Source organism: Quercus robur, chromosome 7 (genome assembly GCF_932294415.1).
Source record: "Quercus robur chromosome 7, dhQueRobu3.1, whole genome shotgun sequence".
Taxonomy (NCBI): domain Eukaryota; kingdom Viridiplantae; phylum Streptophyta; class Magnoliopsida; order Fagales; family Fagaceae; genus Quercus; species Quercus robur.
In genome coordinates, this window is record NC_065540.1 from 13,438,668 (window position 1) to 13,458,963 (window position 20,296).

Genomic DNA, 20,296 nt, shown 5'->3' on the forward strand with positions numbered 1-20,296 from the left:
GTAGCATTATTGAAATGACTGTCCTTAATATCCTGAAAACGATGAATACTACAATTAGACAATTATGTTGGCACTCTGGACTCCAGAAACGACATTCAACTGTGTCATTTTGGGGGAAAAAATAATAAAAAATGTAGCCGTACTGCACCACTTTCGCGATCGTTATTCTCTCTCTCTCTCTCTCTCTCTCTCTCTCTCTCTCTCTCTCTCAAGTTGCATCATGCGTTTGAACCTTAGTACATACCAGATGCCAACAGTGGAATCTGTTAAGATTCGTGCAGACATGAGACACATCAGTTATTATACTTGGCTTATCCTTATATAGGTCACATTGATGTTTTAGGATGCAAAAATATCAACTCAGTCATTTTGAAGCAAATCTGCCTCAATAATTTACGAAAATTTATCTTGTGTAATTGGCATATAATGCAGCCAGCCCCTCACAAGAGTCACAACAACATGCGAGTCTCACAAAGTGTGGGACTGTCGTTAAGTTGCATCTTAACTAAATCCACACTTTCTGTGATACAGCTGAGATCTAATATCATCCTAAGAAATCCAGAGTGATGCCCTCACCTAACTTTTAGTGGGGGGAGAAGTGCGATTTGAATTGCAGCCGTAGGACACTACAAATGATGTTATTACCACTAAGCAATCACTTGAACCCCCATTTGATACCTTTGATTACAAGACCAAGTATAGAACCTTTGATTACAAGACCATCCAGTGCAAGATATAAGCTAACACAGATTTGAAAACATCTCAACCATCTTAAATTCAAACCTACTGTATCAAGGCACTGCCCCTTGAATGGGTATGGGTTACGAAGAAAAAGATTATCTGCAAGTATTTCACTCGTTTACCATTTACAACACTTGCCAAATGAAGTAAAAAAAGAAACTTAACCATCAAATATATTGTCAATGTACAAGGGATCTGAAATTCAAAGCTGCTGTATGAAGGCACTGCCATTTGAATTGGTGTATACCATCAATCTGTAGGCTTTGAACAAAAAGACTATTAGTAAATATTTCACTCATTTACCATTCACTGTGCTTAGTAAATGCAAATCATATATTCTTAAGTGTTCTATAAAATTGAAGAAACCTTTACCATTCTTCTTGATATCTCAAAGAAGCAAGGTTGAATGCATCTTGACCTGGAACAAATCGTTCAGCTAGGCCATTTAACTGCCACTGAATCAAAACTAAAACATGGGAAAGGGATTAGCCAAAGAAAAGATGACATCATGCCCTGACCAACAGCTCGTATACGTTACTGTTGTTGTCCCCATTGACACGCTTCAAGACTTCAAAACTTTTGCAGCTTTCTAAGATATCAATCCGTTTAAAAACCACATAACCACATTCTGATGTTTCTCTACTAGAGTACACTGACCGCAGCTGGTCTGCATGCCTTGAATCAGTGTGAATTGCAGCCTCTATTTCGTGGACAGACATGTTCTCCTGCCACAGAGCAAACATAAACATTAAGGTCCCTGGTAAATGAATCAGCTCTACTGTCTGGTAGATGCACATAAACTTCAAAAGTGATTAAACTAACAGCCCCCTTTAAGCTTCAAAAACATCCATCATAATTATACAAAAGAGGTTAATTATACGCCACTGGCCACATACATTCTGTTGAGTTTTTTCTTGATGCAATAACAGAACATGTCAAAATGGTGATCAAAAAAACGTCAAAAGGACAAAAGGTTTGTATTTCTTCTTAGTTTTTTTTTTTTTTTTTTAATTTAAATTTATAGTTAATATGGTCAACTCCACCAGATTCCGTTTGGCAAAATTGGTTTCGCTTCCAACTTTTTGCTTTTTGTCTCACCTTTAGCATATACATTATTAAAAACTACGGGATGCCAAACTCAATACCATATTGAAATTTGATAACCAAACCAACTATGAAAGATATAACTTGAAAAGAAAATTATTAAATCATTGCTTATGCATAAGAAAAAATATATAGACGCATGAAGGAAACTCTTCAAGTCTTACCTGATAAAATGCATAGATATGATCTAACAATTGCAAACATGTAAAGCCATTATCGCTGAAAAACGTTCTTGAAGGCCCCATCTCAGCAAGTCGGTCAATGGGAAGCAGTATGGTAAGAAAATGGTATTTAAATATCAATTTGGATTCCTCACTGCAAACAGGCCAAAGAAAAATTAAATGCAGTGAGATAATATGCTCCTCATGGATAGAGAACACTGCTATAACCAGAAACACAGCATAACAAGCACACGTGTGGCTCACGAATTTGGATAATGATGCCATATGAACAGGTCAGAGTTCACATATTCCATCTCATCAGATCATTACAACATAAAAATTTGTTGAACCACTTTATAATTTACAGCAAAATACACACATATAAACAAAGATGAAGTAACACAGTAGAGCGTAAAATCCACCCATCAAATTCATGCCTATGAGAAAAAAGATGAAATCTACATATTAGCAGTGAGAGAGGGAGAACAAACACCTTTCTGTAAGTGGCTGGGTTACGTTCGTAAATAAAGCTTCTGAATCCTTGCCATCCCCTTTTGCATCTAGGAATAAAGATGAGGGATGTTCACTTGTACCATCAACACTGAAAGAGTGTGCAAATAGAAACAGTCAAAGTTGGCTCGGACATTGACCAGCAGATTGAATCCAAAAGGCTGGTTGGGGTTATTGGATGTATTGGGGTTTGACAGGTCTGTAATAACAACAGAATTCCTAATTAGATGACTTCACATCAATACTTGTAAATCCATTGATAGTGTTCCATATTAAGACAGATCCAACCCCCATAGTAAAAAATGTCAAACGGTCAAACATATTCAACCATTATAAATCACCCTTCATGTTTCTTCTAAATACTCATAAGTCAATACATCAGATAGCTAAGATAATCTAATCAAGTTTTACCAATCATTATTAAATTTCCTAGTTTGCTCTTTCACCATTATGGAAATGAACAAAGAGAAAAATAAATAAATGGCAGGATAGTGCTAGCCAGATAGCTTCAGTATCTCACAATTTAGGGCCTGTCGTCTGTCCACTTAAAATTTATTGCTGAGACAATACAAATTAAATGAATTTTTGAATAAAATAATGAAAGAATATCAACTTCACACTTTAAAGAATGCCTTTTTGCCATGGAATAGGAATACAATGTGAACAAGAGTTGAGAATTCAGAAGGTTGAAATCCGAGCTATAGTTGATTGACAATTTCGTTAGTTCAAATGTGTCAGTATCATGTTATCCACCATAGACTTCCTCTAACCACTCCAAATTCTCATTCATTCCAGCAGATTCCTGAAATGATAAATTCTCGAGTAATCTGCATTTACAACTAGTTTTAATGTTTCAATCCATTATACTTTTAATCCCATACCATAATTTGAAGACCCCTTGCCCCACCCATATTAATATTATAAGGAAAAAAAATAAAAAATAAAGCGAGATTTCATTGTTTTTACTCAACAGCATTCACCACCTCCCAGCACCCACCCGCCCCCCTTCTTTCTTTTCCTGCTAGCAAGATTTGAACATTAAACACAGTCCAACCTCACCCCACCCCACCCATTGATCACCCTGAGGTTTGGGGCAGAAAAAAGAGACAATCAAACATAATATTTCTGTATTTAATGTTTCATTCATACCAGTAAGTGCAAAAGAATAGAAATGGCATTTCATAATATTGAAAGGTTTTCCTCTTAAAGTAGTCTAATATTTCCTTTGGGGTTAAAAAGATACCTATGTGTTCAATGCAAGTTGTGTGGCTGATAGAAAACAAAGAATTCTTGCTCTTGGGCACGAGCATAAACTTCTTAGCCCACCAGGAGTGAATGCCCCTTGATTTCAAGGCAATTTGTTCTGGTGGGTGGGGTCAATTTCCCTTGGGTTTTACTAGCTAAATCGAGTCCAAAGGGTACTTCTTCAGAATTTTTGTGTCTCTTTTGTGTTTGGATGGGGGGAGTTGGGGAGAGCATAAGAAAGGAGGACCAGCATATAATGCAGGAAAATCCAAAACAATGCAACAAGAAAAAGAAATAACAAGGAAATATAAGATAGGGAACCCAAGAGTCAGCACCTAGGTTTGCTTAGAGTCCACACCGAGCAAAGAAAACCACAGAGTCAGCACAAGTGGAAAAGAAAAGTTATAGTTCATCAATTTTCTAATACAACTATATAAAAATTGATACTATGCATATCGTTATTAAAGAGAGATCATGAAGTCTTAATTCATATGCACCATGATTTGCCTAATAAAGACACTTAAAGAGATGTAAGCCATAGAAAGCAGATACATGTTCACATACCTGTAATTTGCGATCTGTTCCCAATTTATGTAGGGTTGCATTACAAATAACCCTTTTACGTATATCATTTAATTGCCCTTCATGTTTCTCAGGATTTTTAAGAAAGAGGTGATAGCCCACTGCATAATTTAGAACTGAATCACCAAGTAATTCCAAACGCTCCATTGAAAAATTCTCAGAACATCTTAGTGTTGTAAGAGCTTCTAGAATCTATTCACAAAGGATCTTGATTAGATTAATCAAAACTGTATGATTCAAAAGAATATAGACAAATCAAGAGAATAACCAGATAATAGGACAGACCAAATCGCTTGAAATATGAAAGTTGCTAGAAAAACAAATCTCTTCTCTAAGCTGGCTGGCTAACATAAGGGGTTCCAGCCAGTGCATCACAGATGGTAATAAATTGTTAGGAACCCGATGGTTCCTAATGGGGATTGATGGGAATTATAGGGGAATGGATGGGGATTGTAGGGAAATTGACTTAATTCGAGGTAGTCACCCTCCATAGAGAAAGAGAGAGATTAAGAGAGAGAAATGCACTAATACACTAACAAATTGGTTTATTCTTCATTGATATCTAATGTTGAATTACAATCATGTATTTATAGGAGACTAGCTCTAATCTCATTGGCCCACATGGCCTTATCCTATTGGTTCTATTATTCCCCATGTGCATTAATAATTCCAACATGTGCTAAATGTGATTAACATGCTTGGAATTGTAACTAACTAACTAACTAACTAACTAACTAATTAACTAAATCTCAATACAACAATTATTATCCATATGCTTATAGCATTCCTAACATTTCCCTCCCCTTGAAAACACCTTGCCCACAAGGTGTTGTTGTGAAATAGCATCTTCATCAAAGGAGATCTTCCAATGGACCAATACCGTAGTGACATTTTGATCACCATATTCATGCATTTCTCTTTGACAAGCGGTCCAGTGCACATGAAGGTTTCTTCTTTCAAACTTTGCTCAAATTCTTGAGCCTTCAATGGTTCTTCAATCTTCAAGGTCTCATTGGTTTTTTGAACCTTGAAATGTTCTAGTATCCTCAAGACCTCATTTGATTCTAGAACCATTAGAATTCTTGGAGCTTGTATCTTGGATTCTTGGATCACCGACACTTGGATTGCCAATTCTTGAATCATAGACTCTTGAATGGAAGCCTCCATTGGTGCATCAAGAATGGGTTCTTGGAGGATCATCATCACCTTCTTTGTTGATTCTTTCGACTGAACTTCAAGGGCAACATGTACATGTATATCATCATCCACTTTGACACAAAAATCAACATCTCGGCTTGCAACAACAGTAGTAGATTCTTGGAACTTGATTTGTTCTTCGAGTTTCATTGAATCAAGAGATTGTAACTCCTCTTCCGTCATGTTCTCGAGACCCTCTTGCAATCTTGAGAGCTCCTCCTTCATGGCCATGTTAGATTCATCCAAGGCCTTCATCTTCTTTGAAATCTCCTTGGATTCTTCTAAAGCTTTGTTCAACAATTCTTGTATTTTTTTCAAAATTTTTCTTTCATCACAATTGCTTGTCACTGGATCAACGGCTCTGATACCATTTGTTAGGAACCCGATGGTTCCTAATGGGGATTGATGGGAATTATAGGGGAATGGATGGGGATTGTAGGGAAATTGACTTAATTCGAGGTAGTCACCCTCCATAGAGAAAGAGAGAGATTAAGAGAGAGAAATGCACTAATACACTAACAAATTGGTTTATTCTTCATTGATATCTAATGTTGAATTACAATCATGTATTTATAGGAGACTAGCTCTAATCTCATTGGCCCACATGGCCTTATCCTATTGGTTTTATTATTCCCCATGTGCATTAATAATTCCAACATGTGCTAAATGTGATTAACATGCTTGGAATTGTAACTAACTAACTAACTAACTAACTAACTAATTAACTAAATCTCAATACAACAATTATTATCCATATGCTTATAGCATTCCTAACATAAATAAAATGATCTTAAAACTCCTCTGGAAACATCAAGCCTGATCAAAAGTTCAGGAGGCATATGAACATGCATTTGCGCCTTTTTGACAAGCACACCTGCTTCCAATGTCTTACCAGTAAGGCCTGCTTAATCAGAAGAAAATATTAGATATGTTCCCAAAGTTCCATAGCATTACTAAATCAGATTCAAGAACTTTATTTCAGAAAATAGAAACAGACATCCATCTAATGATTGTGCAGTAACAACTTGTGTAATACACCGAACCAGTAGGAGAAAACCCTCACCTAAGATGATAAAATGTGTGCAATTTTTGTATGCCGACACATGCTCATGGAAATTTCCCTTTTACCCCCTCCTTACAGGGCATGCTTCTAATCCAGATTTCTATTACACTATAGAAATAGGGAACTAATAGTTGACTGCTACCTGATTTCTAAAACATGCCAGTCAATTATCAAGATCCTTAAATTAGCTTTAAGAGAAGTGTTTAGCATTGCCTAACCCGACTCTCTTTTTGCTTCCTTTTTCCAATTGAACATGGTGTACCATATAGAGAGAGCTCCATCTACTCTGTCTGTAACAATCTGATCCAACTAAAAACTCTTCCCAACCCCAACCCCAATTCTCCCATCTGGTCTACCCTATGAGAACTGGGAATCATAGCAGTAGTAGACAAAGCTGAAAGCCATGACTTAGTTGAGGGGTGTTGATAATGGAAGATTAGGGTGACAATATGCATTGTTCAGCTAAATTTTTTCAATTGGATTATCAAAGTTGGAAAAATGAAATAAAATCATTTTTCTTTACAAAGGCTAAATATTATGAAATCATAACTAGCACATAAATTTTCCAAAAGGAAAGAAAAAAGACCTGAATACCAATAAACAGAACATGTTTACAACATATAAGAACATATACGTTGTAACAAAGCTCAAACATTCAAATTAACAAACCTTCCTCATCAAAGTTTACAAGAAGGTTGTGTGGTTTATGACTTTGCTTTAACCGCAACAAAGGCTGTCCTGGATACATCAGTGGTATCCCATACCTGATCAGGACAGGAGCTATCTATGGAACTATATAGAGGAATCCAAAGGGAAAAATACACAATAAGCTCAAAACATCATTCAGGATAAGAAATCACTTACTTTTTGTTGAAGTACTCTGAAAATGTCATATATTTTGATGAGGCATTGTCAGTGTTTCCATCAAAAGGACTCTCAACAGAGGTATTATTCACAACCTCAACAACGGAGTATATTTTTCCAGTGTGAACTGCCAAAACTATCATATCCTTGAGGTTGTTTATGTTAGCCATACTATAAGCAAAGTGGATAACATTAGTGCTGTATGAACCATTTCTATAAGGTGATAAATTTCCTATCTCACTATTACAATTTTCAGCACCCAAAAAAGGGCTTTTTTTCATGATTTCTACCACAGAAATGCAAGAATTGATGTCCATCCAATTTATTTGGCAAGGCTGAGGACTTGAAGTGTTCAATGTAGGTAGAAGCAAATACATATTTGATGGGCTCCATAGTGATTTAGTTTCATTCTTAAGTCAAAATTCTCTGCATGTTCCAACTGATTTGGATCCAAAAAACAGTCTCCCAAAAAATCCATTAAAGAAAAATTCTTGAAATTTGTCATCTGATAAGGAAAAAAGGGCAGCATGGAATTAGAAGAAATATTCCCAAGAAAGAACAAGAATGATAAATGAATTAACAAGCTGCTGTGTGCACCTGTTCTTCATCCAAATGCACTTGCCCACAAAAAGATACAGAAGACTTAACCTTCTTTGAGACCAAGTAAAGCTCCAATTCAATATTTCCCACATCATCATCAAGCTTTGTCTCAAGCAAAAGACCAAATCCAGAATAAAGCTCTCCAGGAGTATTACTTAAAAAGTCAAATTTATAGACCTGAAAAATGAGTGATGTTTTTGATTTATGTGTTTTGAGTTATGAGATACTTCCAATCCAAACACCCTCTAAGCATCTTCCTTAGTCCAGCGTCTTCCTCAGTCCCTTGCTCGGTTTCCTCCGTCCCTCGTCTTTCTTAGTCCTCCCCAGTCCCTCGTCTCTCTTCGTGTCTTTTATTTGCTCTGTCACCGTGTCATCCCTTACCTATTGCTCAATGGACAACGGCCTCTCAACGACGGTGACAAACGGGCAGCACACCATTAGAAAACAAGGCAAGCTCGAATAATTTTTGAAATTTTTACCATACTTATTTGTGAAATTTTGTTGTCTTTTTCCTCTCTTTTATTTCTATCTGATTTGACATAAAAACTTTTTGCAACATGATGGTAGATCTATGTCTTCCTCCAACCTCTAGTTCCGACCACAGCACTTCCCCTTTGTTTGTTTAGAATTTGCCCGTCCCCATACTCAAACCCTAACCCAACCTCATGCAAATTATTTGCCCACCTTTTCCCCATCTCACCCTTGCGCCCCACCAAGGGTATTTTTTAGGCCAATTAGGCAACCCCAATGTTATCCTGGGTTTAAACCCTCCCTACCATGATAGGGCATACTAGGTAAATAATGATAAAATCCTAGACGTAGTTTATAGGTTTTTTTAGTGAATATCACATCAACCCAAATAGGTTTCTATTATGGGCTCAAGCAGTGAATATGGAACTCGATCTCACTAATGTCTTTATCAATCCATTAACCATGGATATTGACATTCGAGCTGATATTGTGCGACCGGGTTTTCCACCTTTTCGACCACCCTCGGCCTAACCTTCATTATAGGTCCATGTATCCAATGCCTGTAGGTTTTTATGACCTGTATTCACCTGAATTTCTGACCAAATATACAGCCAAAAAAAATCATAAAAACTTACAAGCACTGGATACATGGACCTATAATGAAGGTTAGGACGAGGGTGATCGAAAGGTTTCCACCTTTCGATCACCCTCGGCCTAACCTTCATTATAGGTCCATGTATCCAATGCCTGTAGGTTTTTATGACCTGTTTTCACCTGAATTTCTGACCAAATATACAGCCAAAAAAAATCATAAAAACTTACAAGCACTGGATACATGAACCTATAATGAAGGTTAGGACGAGGGTGTTCGAAAGGTGGAAAAACATTAGCTCGAATGTTAATGTCCATTGTTAATGGATGATTGATAAAGACATTAGTGTGATCGAGTTCCATATCCATTGCCTAACATTAGGGTTGGCTAATCGGCCTAAAAAGGGCCCTTGGTAGGTGAAGCGCAAGATGGGGAAAAGGTGGGTAAATATTTTGCATGAGGCTGGGTTAGGGTCAAGGTTTGAGTATGCGGACAAGCAAATTCTAAACAAACAAAGGGGAAGTGATGTGGTCGGAACTAGAGGTTGGAGGATGACACAGATCTACCATCATGCTACAAAAAGTTTTTATGTCATATCAGATAGAAATAAAAGATAGGAAAAAGACAACAAAACCCTAACAAAATTTCACAAATAAGTACAGTAAAAAAATTTCACAAATTATTCAAGCTTGCCTTGTTTTCTAATGGAGTGCCGCCCACTTGTCACTGTCGTTGAGAGGCCGTCGTCCATTGAGCAAGAGGTAAGGGATGACACGGTGGCGGAGCAAATAAAAGACACGAAGAGAGAAAATTGAGGAGGACTAAGAAAGACGAGGGATTGAGGAAATTGAGGAGGACTAAGAAAGACGAGGGACAGAGGAAACTGAGGAGGGACTGAGCAAGGGACTGAGGAAACTGAGGAAGATGCTAGACTAAGGAAGACACTTAAAGTGTGTTTGAATTGGAAGTATCTCAAAACTCATAACTCAAAAACATCACTCATTTCTCAAAACTCTATCTCACTCAAAACCCAAAACTGAATTTTTGTTTGGCTCCAATATCTCAAAACCGTGCCCCACAACTCAGTACTCAATTTTTTCACTTTTTGGTGGAGCCCACAGCCTGCACAAGTCAGAAGGTTGGTTTTCTCTCGCGCATGTCCTCTTCTCTCTCCTTTCACCCAAAACATTGTTTTGTCTTCCTATCTCCACAGACACACACACCGAATCTAAGAGAAAGGTTTGTGGTTTTTTCTTTTCCTTTTCCTTCTCTATACTTCTGCCTCCATATCCTGAAGACCCATCGCCTACAAACAGCATTACTGAAATATCAACATTTCACAAATGTCACCAAAACTATTTTATAAACTCATCAAATACATAAATAAAGAGGCCTTAATTGCTTTAATAGCGAGATCTTCACATACACATTGGATATATATATATATATATATATATATATCTCAAATACATAAATAACCTGTGCATTATCAACAATGCTTTCACATAAATAAACTAATCAAATACACAAATATCAATATTTTGACATAACCTGTGCATTATCAACAATGCTTTGACATAACCTGTGCATTGTAAACAATCTAATTTGTTTACATATCCAAGAAACAATATATATATATATACAAAAAAAAAAAAAAAAAATACATTTGAATATTAACATAAAGATGATATAACATATTTCATTTTCAAATTATAGGAATAATATATAAGTTACAAAATACGTTGTCAACAAGACTTTGACAATGAAGATATATACTGACCCCCCTAAATAACATCAACATAATACATCATATCATCCAAAAGATGCATCATGTACATTGTAGTTAGTGAATAGGTGTCACCTAGCCTAACACAGACTTGTTCAAGTTCATAACTATAATATTACAACCCATATATTTCAATATACTGCCAGGTGGATTAATGGCACCAACAACCCAACAAAAATACTCCACAATACACAAAAAGCCATCACACATTTCCAGAATATGTACAGAAAGTGAGATCCATAACAAATCCAGAGGATGCAACCTCAAGTAGACAGAACCTCAAGTTTTATAGAATTACAAAACAAAGTTACAAAATAAAAGTGATGACTCAATCTGATCCAAGAGAAAGAATAAACCCAGTTGTACACTCTGTTATTAGAAAGAAAGCAGCCACTCTTGTCAAGAAGAAATGACCATAGATATTGAATTTATAATAAATCACACACGGAGTCCCTTCAAGTGATTATAAAGGAGTGCTTCAAAATATGAAATTTCTGACAAACCATCAATATAAAGAAAAGAAGGGAGACAGAAGCAACTAAATATTTATTAAAGACTCAGCACACACAATGGCAAACAAAGTCACACAAAAATGGGATTTTTAGCATAAACCAGTGCTGACCCATACAATAACCCATAACATATACCCGAATCAAAGTTTCTCGATCCACATTTCATCACAGACAAAGTTGATTATTTTACAAAACCCATCAGACACAGATTTCATTATTTTACAAAGATAATCAATGTTTTAGAGAAATTGAAAAAAACATTGAAACACAAACAAAATCAAAACAGAGCACCTGAACAAAAACTTTGAAATACAAACATTGAAATTTAGAGGAACACAAAATAGAGCAAGGTGGGTTTACGGAGGGAGAGAGAGAGAAAGTGGTCACCTGGGCAGAGGTCGGAGTTGATGAACTGACTGATGTCGGCGCAGGTGAGAGATGAGGGTGTCGGTGGTGCTAGGTCTTTGCTTGGATGGGTTCTTCTCTCAACCGTGTCCGACGCGTGAGATTATGAGATGAACAACACCACTGGAGTTTGATATAAAGGATGGGTAGGTTGGGTTATGCGTGAATGTCATCTGAAGGAATTGAGCAAAAAATGAGGGAAAAGTTAGTGTAAAACTATTGCTTAAGCCAGAGAGAAGCCAAAAAAAGAGAGAGTTCCAATGGTCTGAAATTTGATGTGACTATACACTGCACCGGGTCCCACATAGTTGAAAGTAGTAAACAAACTCTGTTTTCTGACAACTGAAAACACCAGGAATGAGAAAACCTGTTCTCAGTTTTAATTCTCATATCTCAAATTTTTGAGAAACAAGTTTTGGAGACAATGACGGAAAACACCAAACAAAATGCAACTCAGTGGGCCCAAATTTGAGTTTTGAGTTATCATGACTCAAACAAAACAACCCAATCCAAACCCCCGTGTGAGACCGGAGAGTGGGACGCTGCGACTTGGGATACAGTATACTGCTTCTTATATTTAACTATTTAAAAATGACTAGGTTGGGTGGCACGTGTAAGGCACGTGCTGCCCTGCCCCTTGACTTGAGTAAAAAAATCAATATAGAGTTTTTATTTAAAGAAATATGAAACTATGTACGAAAAAAAAACGTATGTTATATAATGCTAATCTCATTCATATAAGAATTTTAATTACACAAATTTAAATTATATATTCAAATAAGAATATCTATTATACTATGATAGTCTTTTAGAACATATTTGTTAAAAGTAATATCCATTCAATAAAAACTTTTAAGAATGCTTACAAGTTACAAATATCATCCTTCAACAATAAACAACCGAGTTTTGCTACAACATTGTAACAATATTTAATTTTTCGCAATTAATGTTGTCATATGCTATAATAGAAGCTCTTCATCAAATGCCTGCAGCCATCCATAACGAAATTTTTGTTATTCATACTACCTTCTATATCATCTTACATTTTAGCTAGCTTAGTTTTAGCGAACACCCTTTTAAGCAAGAAAAAAAATCAATGTTAGGTAGCAGATAAAACACCCTATATCACCATTCCAACTTTCCAAGCATGACGACCATATAAAATTCTAAATAAAAATAAAAATTGAAACAAAAAGCGAACACCCAGTTTAGATATGTTGAAATAACAAAATGAAGCTAAATTAACTGACATAATCACATGGTGAACCTGAAATAACACTTGCAAAGATATGATATACTTAAATTGAAAAAACATATCAAATTAAATCCAATCAAGCAAAAGAAGTAGAATCCATAACTTGGAGTGCAGCCTGCATGAAGATTTAGAGGAAAAAGTTTGAAGTTGTGCATATTTGCATTTTTGAAAATCAAAACTGAGAGATTTTATATATACCATCATTGAAGCAACCAAAGTCCAAAATAGCTTCCATATATACAAAAAACCAAATTAGAATAATTTCTTTATATTTGAGAAAGATTAGATATCCAAGAACTTCAAAATTCATATCCCTAATCCTTTTTTCTTACCTTTTTCTCAATTCCTTTGAGAAGAGAAGAGAAGAGGAGTATGGACATTTTAAAAAGCTAGCAAATACAAAGAATAAAATTTTGAAATCACTATGGTTGCTTTTATGATGTCTACCAATGGCTTAGAGTATCTGTTGCATGCATTAGTCCATATTCTCAAAACTAATACCAGCTTTGAATTTTCCTTAAAATTACATCAAAATATCAATAAGGTGATATAGAAAATATAAAAAGGGAACATTCTGTATTAATAGTGACCATGAATACTGATTACATGAGATAGTGAGAAAACACTCACCTTTGTCATTTAACACTCCACCAAATGCCAATTCATATAACAAGTCTTTCTAGAAGATTAGCAAGAAAACAAACTTGAACTAATGATTCTTCATAACAACTGGGAGGCACGACAACCCTACAAGCTGTATTATTTGCCGAAGTGTAAATTAGTTGCGTCTTGTTCTAACCATTGTGCATGAGTAACTCTCAATTTCGCTCATGGACAACTCTAGATGTTCTGACCACACGAAATCTTGCAAGCTTAAGGAAAATAAGGGGTTGTTGCTCTTTTCCACTACATTTCATTGCATTTCTTCTTTTTTTTAACTAATAATTCTTGGGCCCTTTTGTTCTGTCAGGTTTGTCATAGAAACTCCGAAAGTTTCTTTTGGTTGATACTTGATAAGCATTATGTTTTTGGTCTAGTAAGGCGGCATAGAGTTAGTTTGCTCTTTATTGTAAATGCAGCGTGTTCTAAAGTGTAATAATACTATTTTCAAATTGATAAAATTTACGTATCTATCATTTATGGAAAAAAAAAATTTTGATTAGACTTGGCAATTCAATATGTTCAAAAATTTTATGACTTTTAGTGGCGAAGATGTTGTTCATCATGGATGAAGACATGATCTAACAAAGGGAGCTTAAGCAAGAAGGCTAAAGTACTCAACGAATTGTTGGACAAACAACCCACCAACACATTGTGGGCAAGCTGTCATGAACTCAATGACACGGCCTAAGCTTCACAAACATGACAAACACGCATATAGATCAATATCAACAATTTATCTTCTTCTTCTTCTTTTTTTTTTTCTTTTCTTGAAGAATTAAGACATTATCCTCAAAATGCAAAGCTCGGCCAAGCATGGCAAAGCATAGCTATTGCCATGACAAGAAGCTAACCAAATCCAAACACATCAAAAACATTACCATGACCTATTACATAACTAAGGTATGGAAAGGAAAAATTATGCACAGAGAACAAAAAATATAAAATAGCCCTTTTTGGCATTTTCACAAACATGTACATGCATAAGCACTCTTATAAAAAAAATGAAACTTTGAATGCAAAAAATTCGCCCATCCTAAATCCTATTTACTAACTCAATCACATGCAATTCAATATTATCTTCTCAAATCATAAAATTAAAAGAAGAAAGAGAGGAAAAGAACCTTATGGACATTTGCTTTCATGTCCTCGAACCTTGAAAATCTGACCTCATCAGGATGTTGTTCTATTAAGAAAAAACAGAACAGGAAATTGGAAAAAGTTTATCAAGAAAACACAATCAAATAGAAGGAATGAATGAATCAAAGTGGGGAAAAAAAAGGTTACAAAGAGATTTACCTGCTGCATGTGTGATCGGTACTCTTTGGAAAGAGAGAGAGCTTCAGTTTCACAACTCAAAGAAGCTCAACAAATCATAGCCAGAGTCCATAATCGCTAGCTGAATAGCAAAAGTTAAAAGGCAATAACATGTAAATGTCAAATATCAATTACATGGCATAATTCAACACGTTTGATTAATTCAAAAGTAAAGAGTAACAGCATGTTTGATTAATTCAAAAGTCAAGCAAACACTTGATACCCATTCAAAAATTGATAAAATAAGAAATAACACATATCATTTAGTGAACAAGTAAGCAAAATAATTCGTTTGCATTGGAAAAGTATAATCTGTTAAAGGAACCTAAAATTGTAATGACAGTGCTATTTTACCTTTATGTAACAAAAGTGACATATCCTTTAGTGGGAGCCATAGAAAACTGCTAACTCATATAACAAAAATATATATTAAAAAGAAAATTGAGTCAATGGGGAGTAAAAAGTATAAACAACAAGAATATACAACTACAAACAAAGCTATAAAGATAAACAATCAAACAATTATCATATTGCTTGGCCACAATTAAGGGTAGAGGTTTTTGATCAATCAAAATAAGGGTATTATCCAACGCTTTAGCAAAAGAAGTGTGGCAAATTTAGGTTTCATTGAATTTGGGGGTCTATTGAGTTTTAAATACAAGGAAAAAAAATCAAAGAAAAATTAGAAACCTTTTTGTGCCTGGCATTGAGCTCTTTGGTAATGTTGGTCTTCAATCCCTTAAAACATCGAACTTCTCAAGAACAATCCTTAAAAAGAAAAGAAAAAAAATCATATTACTCTCACAATTTATTAAATCATGACGAAGGCATATTATTATTGACAAATCAAGTACACACAATTTTTTTTTTTTTTTTTTAAAAAGAAGAATAAAAACAACAATATTTGAAGGATCTAATAAAGTCAAATATATATATATACATATATGAAAAAAGCTGTTTTTTCTATAGCATAATTATTACAGATTAAATTTTCTATGATATAATTGACAACTATTAGGTTAAAATGCTTGTAACATTATCAAATTATCTCAATGATAAGCCTTTTCAATCCAAGTACTCATTTAAAACCACAAATTATCACAAAAATATTAAGTATCTAACACACACCTCTCACAACAAAATCCCTATACATAACTGTTCTATTACAAAACAAATTCACCACCGCATTTGTGCAAACTGCAAACATAATCTCAAATAACTATTCAGATCTATTACACTCACTTAGACATTAAAATAAATTAACAATCAAAGACAACACACGCTGCTCCTAAGGTTTTATTTATATTTTAAAAAATTGAAGAAATTGCTCAATACCTTGTTCTTAATCAATTACCACATAACATATATTTAATATATATATATATATATATATATAAGTTGGGAAGAGGAACACCTTATGACAATCCATATTCCAAAACAAACTAAAAATTACAGGATCACATCCATCCAAATCATTAAACACTAAAAATATTTCTAACCAAAAAAACCTCTTTCAAAAATTTTTTTCACAAAATACTTTCTCAAATAAACCAAAGAGACAATAATTCATCCATTGGTTATACACAAAAAATCCAAGCCCCTTCTTCATATATTAAAAGTTTTAAGCATTTAAACCTGAAATCAAAGCAAACATGAAAAATACAACTCACTCTTGCTCTGCAGCCTTGGAATCACAAACCTCTACTTGATGACTGTCAGTGTGAACAAAAACAAAAGCCTATAAATCTAAATAAAATCCTCAAAAGCTTATAATATTTAACAGAACCATGAAAATATAGAGGATAGGTCACAAATATTTTTTTTTTTTACCTCGTGCCATCTCAAGGACCTCAGTGGATTTTTAGCCAATACCCCGACTCACCAAGGCTCGGGGTAAACCACAGGGCCCCTTCAAATCAAAGATAGAGCCTCTAATCTCCTTACCTCCAACAACCAAAAAGGCATTCTAATCCTACTCCACAGAAAGAACACCTGCATACACAAAATTCATAGGATATTAGTTTTAAAAAAAAAAAAAAAATAACCCAAACTTTCATTCATCTACATACATACATAATTACATACATGATATGACAAAAGAACACCTAATAGCAAATATTAACACACAAAAATTATCTAATCTGAGTAAAAATCCAAACTTTCAATCTCACGTGCAAAGATAATTGCAAAGAAGAACACCTACAGATGGCAAACACAACACAAATTCAACCAATCAGACTAAAAATATCCAAACTTTCATTCATATAATCTAAATATGGCACTTAATATTCTGACCCATCTAAGTAAAAAACCCAATTTTCACAGCAACCATGATTTTGTAGTACCAGAAACCAAAAAAAGTAAATAGAACACAGTTTCAAAATGGAACCAAATCTCCTTTCTTTATCAAAACCTAAAAGACCCGTATTAGCAAACAATCAAAGATTGAACTCCACAAGGAAATAAATACAAACACAGATCTTGAGAACCCAAAAAAAAAAAAAAAATTTGAAGAAACGGAGAACCAAATCTCCTTCTTTATCAAAACCTAAAAGACCCGTATTAGCAAAAAATCAAAGATTGAAACCCACAAGGAAATAAATACAAACACTGATCTTGAGAACCCAAAATAAAAAATAAAAATTTTTGAAGAAACGGAGAAAATAAAATAAAAAAGAGACACTCACTGTAAAAATTACTCGGTGTTTCTTCCCATGTTTTTTTTTTTTTCTTTCTTTCTTCCCGGGCCGATCTGGTCCTGTCATCTTGAAATGATAGAGAGAAGAGAGAGAGAGAAGAGATACAGAGAGTTCCAGAGAGAAAGAACATATACGGACTTGAGCTCCATTTTTTTTTTCTGGCTCTTCTCTCATGCAGATCGGCTGCAAATGTTCTTGGGTTTCAAATTTTTTTGTTGATCTGGATTCGTAGAGAGAGATCGGTGCTAAGGCTGGGTTGTGAAGGAGTTGAATCACAGTACAGATCGGTGGTTTGGGAGGTAAAGAAAAAAGAAAAAAAATACGTTTATTAGAAAGGAGAAGAAGATACGAGAGAGAGAAGAGACAGAGAGTTCTAGAGAGAGAACACATATGGACTACGGAGAGTTCCAGAAGAAAAAAGAGTTCTACACGCCAAACGCATCGTTTAGTCTTCCACAAACGGACAAAATAAAGAGACTCACCAAAATTTACTGTAGAAGAACAGTGAAAAACGTTGGTTGTACAGTACGGAATTACTGTAGAGGCACATCCTCTTTTTATATAGTTAATAGAAATAGAAATTAAAGAATATATATTAATTAAATAATTTTATTATACTATTTATTTTTATTTATAATATATTATTGCTTATAAATAGTAGAAATTTCCTATAATATTTATAATACTATTTGGATAATAATATTTTTTTTGATAATAACAATATTTATTTTATTATTATTAAAATTGAATGATTAATTTTAAATGTATATATTCTAATTTCACTATATAGTTATTGTTAACTATGATGCCGTTTCGATTCAGCGTTTCCGCTGAATCCTATGTTGTGTTTTTTTTTTTTGCTTTCATGGGTTTCAGGGAGGAGACAAAATTTACTGTTCATGAGACAAATGTCACTATTCATGCACTGTTTCAGTACTATTCACGTACTGTTCATGGGATCCATAGCCACTTTATTCAAAAAAATTAAAAAGGGTCCTACGGTACTATTCACACATTTAAAAATTATTTTGTTACAGTATTTTCAGTTTCAATTTTCAATTTCAGCAAAAATAAACTCAACCCAAACGGATCCTATATACAGTATTTCTATTAGAATAATATCTAATTTTATACAATTCTAATTTGACATTATTCTAATTACTATTCATATTTTTAATAATTTATATGATATTATGGTACCTGTATAAACTAAAATTCTAGTATTGTCCAATTCGGATCAGTAATAGATATCAGGGCTTTGTAATATTTGATTATTAGAACTCGAATTTAGCAAACTTGAGTTCCATCTGGGTAAATCTTTTTAACAGCTCCACATGATTCTTTTTTTTAATTTCACATTAGAGTTATATTAGTTGGACCTCGAGTTTAATAAAGTCGATTTTAGGTTTGAACTCGAATTTGCCAAACTCGAGTTCTAAAAAAGTCTAACTAACTCAATAACTTCAAGTGCATGCTAGTCATCAAAACTTCTTTTTTTCTAAAAATGTACTATTTAGCAAATTTTGCCCGCACTTTGCAACGCTATTGGACAATCTTAAAGTCTTTAACGGAACTTGACCAATGTTATTAAACCCAGCCCGGCCTAACCAGTCCAAGTCCAAGTCACATAGACCAGTCCAAGTCATCAATTAGATCGAATGTGCACAAGACTCGGTCAAAACTGGTAAAATAGAATGGGTTTTAAGCAAACCGTGTGACGCAGTTGGGTTTTAATAACCTAGCTGGGTTTTAATGACCTGGCTAGGTTTGTAAATTGTGCAAAATTACATTAATAGGTCCATTCTATTGACTTTTTAATTATTTAATGTAATAATATGATAATTTAAATAAGATAAAACCTAAAGAAATATTAAAAAAATGCACCGTTCTCTCACTTCTTTGCCAATTCACACTACTCTACCAATCATTTTTCACCATAGCATCAATTTTCTACCATGAACATATCACTTTCTAGTTTCATATAATTAGTTATCATATATGTATGAATATATCAGTATATGTTATATAGTTTATTGCTTAAACCTTGTTTCTTCTGCTTTTGTTTAAGTTTTTTTGTGTTTTATTTGTTTAATGCTTTCAGTTTAAGTCTTTGACATTTTTTTCTCTTCTTTTATTTATGTAGTTTGAGATTTGTCTCTTTTTTAAAAAAATATGCTTAATTTAAAGACATGTAATAAAATTTTATTTAGCAAAAACTTTGTTGCAATCTTATGATTTTCGTTTATTTTGCTTGTGAATTTTATAGAATTTTTAATGCTATTACTTGTGAAACCTTGATTTTGAATTATAACATCGAGTTTAATTTAGACATATGCATTTTTTGTGTTAATTTACACATTCATGTTATGATTTCTCAAACTTATATATATATATATATATATATAATTTTTAAAATCTTTTTATTTGACCCTATGGTTTAACCATTAACCCACTAGTTGAACCAGTGACCCAATGACCCGGCTCATAAATTGGGTCAACCTCCGATCCAGGTTTAATAACCATGAACTTAAC

The 20,296-nt window shown here is 34.1% G+C and overlaps 1 protein-coding gene across 29 annotated transcripts; it reads right to left on the minus strand.

Annotated features, from left to right (window-relative positions):
- Positions 1-750: 750 nt before the first annotated feature.
- LOC126692341 (uncharacterized) lies at positions 751-18,168 on the minus strand. 29 transcript variants are annotated; one of them, XR_007644972.1, is made up of 16 exons: positions 17,753-18,168; positions 16,896-17,057; positions 16,736-16,777; positions 15,756-15,833; positions 15,420-15,466; positions 15,048-15,147; positions 14,873-14,934; positions 11,816-12,006; positions 9,258-10,451; positions 8,065-9,070; positions 7,273-7,972; positions 4,629-6,441; positions 4,326-4,535; positions 2,500-2,715; positions 2,010-2,160; positions 751-1,466 (listed from the first exon to the last, which is right to left on the minus strand). XR_007644972.1 is itself a non-coding variant. In XM_050387919.1 (4 exons), exons 1-4 carry the CDS (start codon positions 4,391-4,393, stop codon positions 1,248-1,250), a joined length of 546 nt encoding a protein of 181 aa, XP_050243876.1. In that variant the 5' UTR covers positions 4,394-4,535; the 3' UTR covers positions 751-1,247. The 29 variants fall into 29 exon arrangements, 1 of the variants encoding a protein (XP_050243876.1); XR_007644976.1 differs by having other exon boundaries at positions 15,420-15,469; XR_007644975.1 differs by lacking the exon at positions 15,420-15,466 and having other exon boundaries at positions 7,273-7,341; positions 7,468-7,972; positions 17,753-18,167.
- Positions 18,169-20,296: the final 2,128 nt, after the last annotated feature.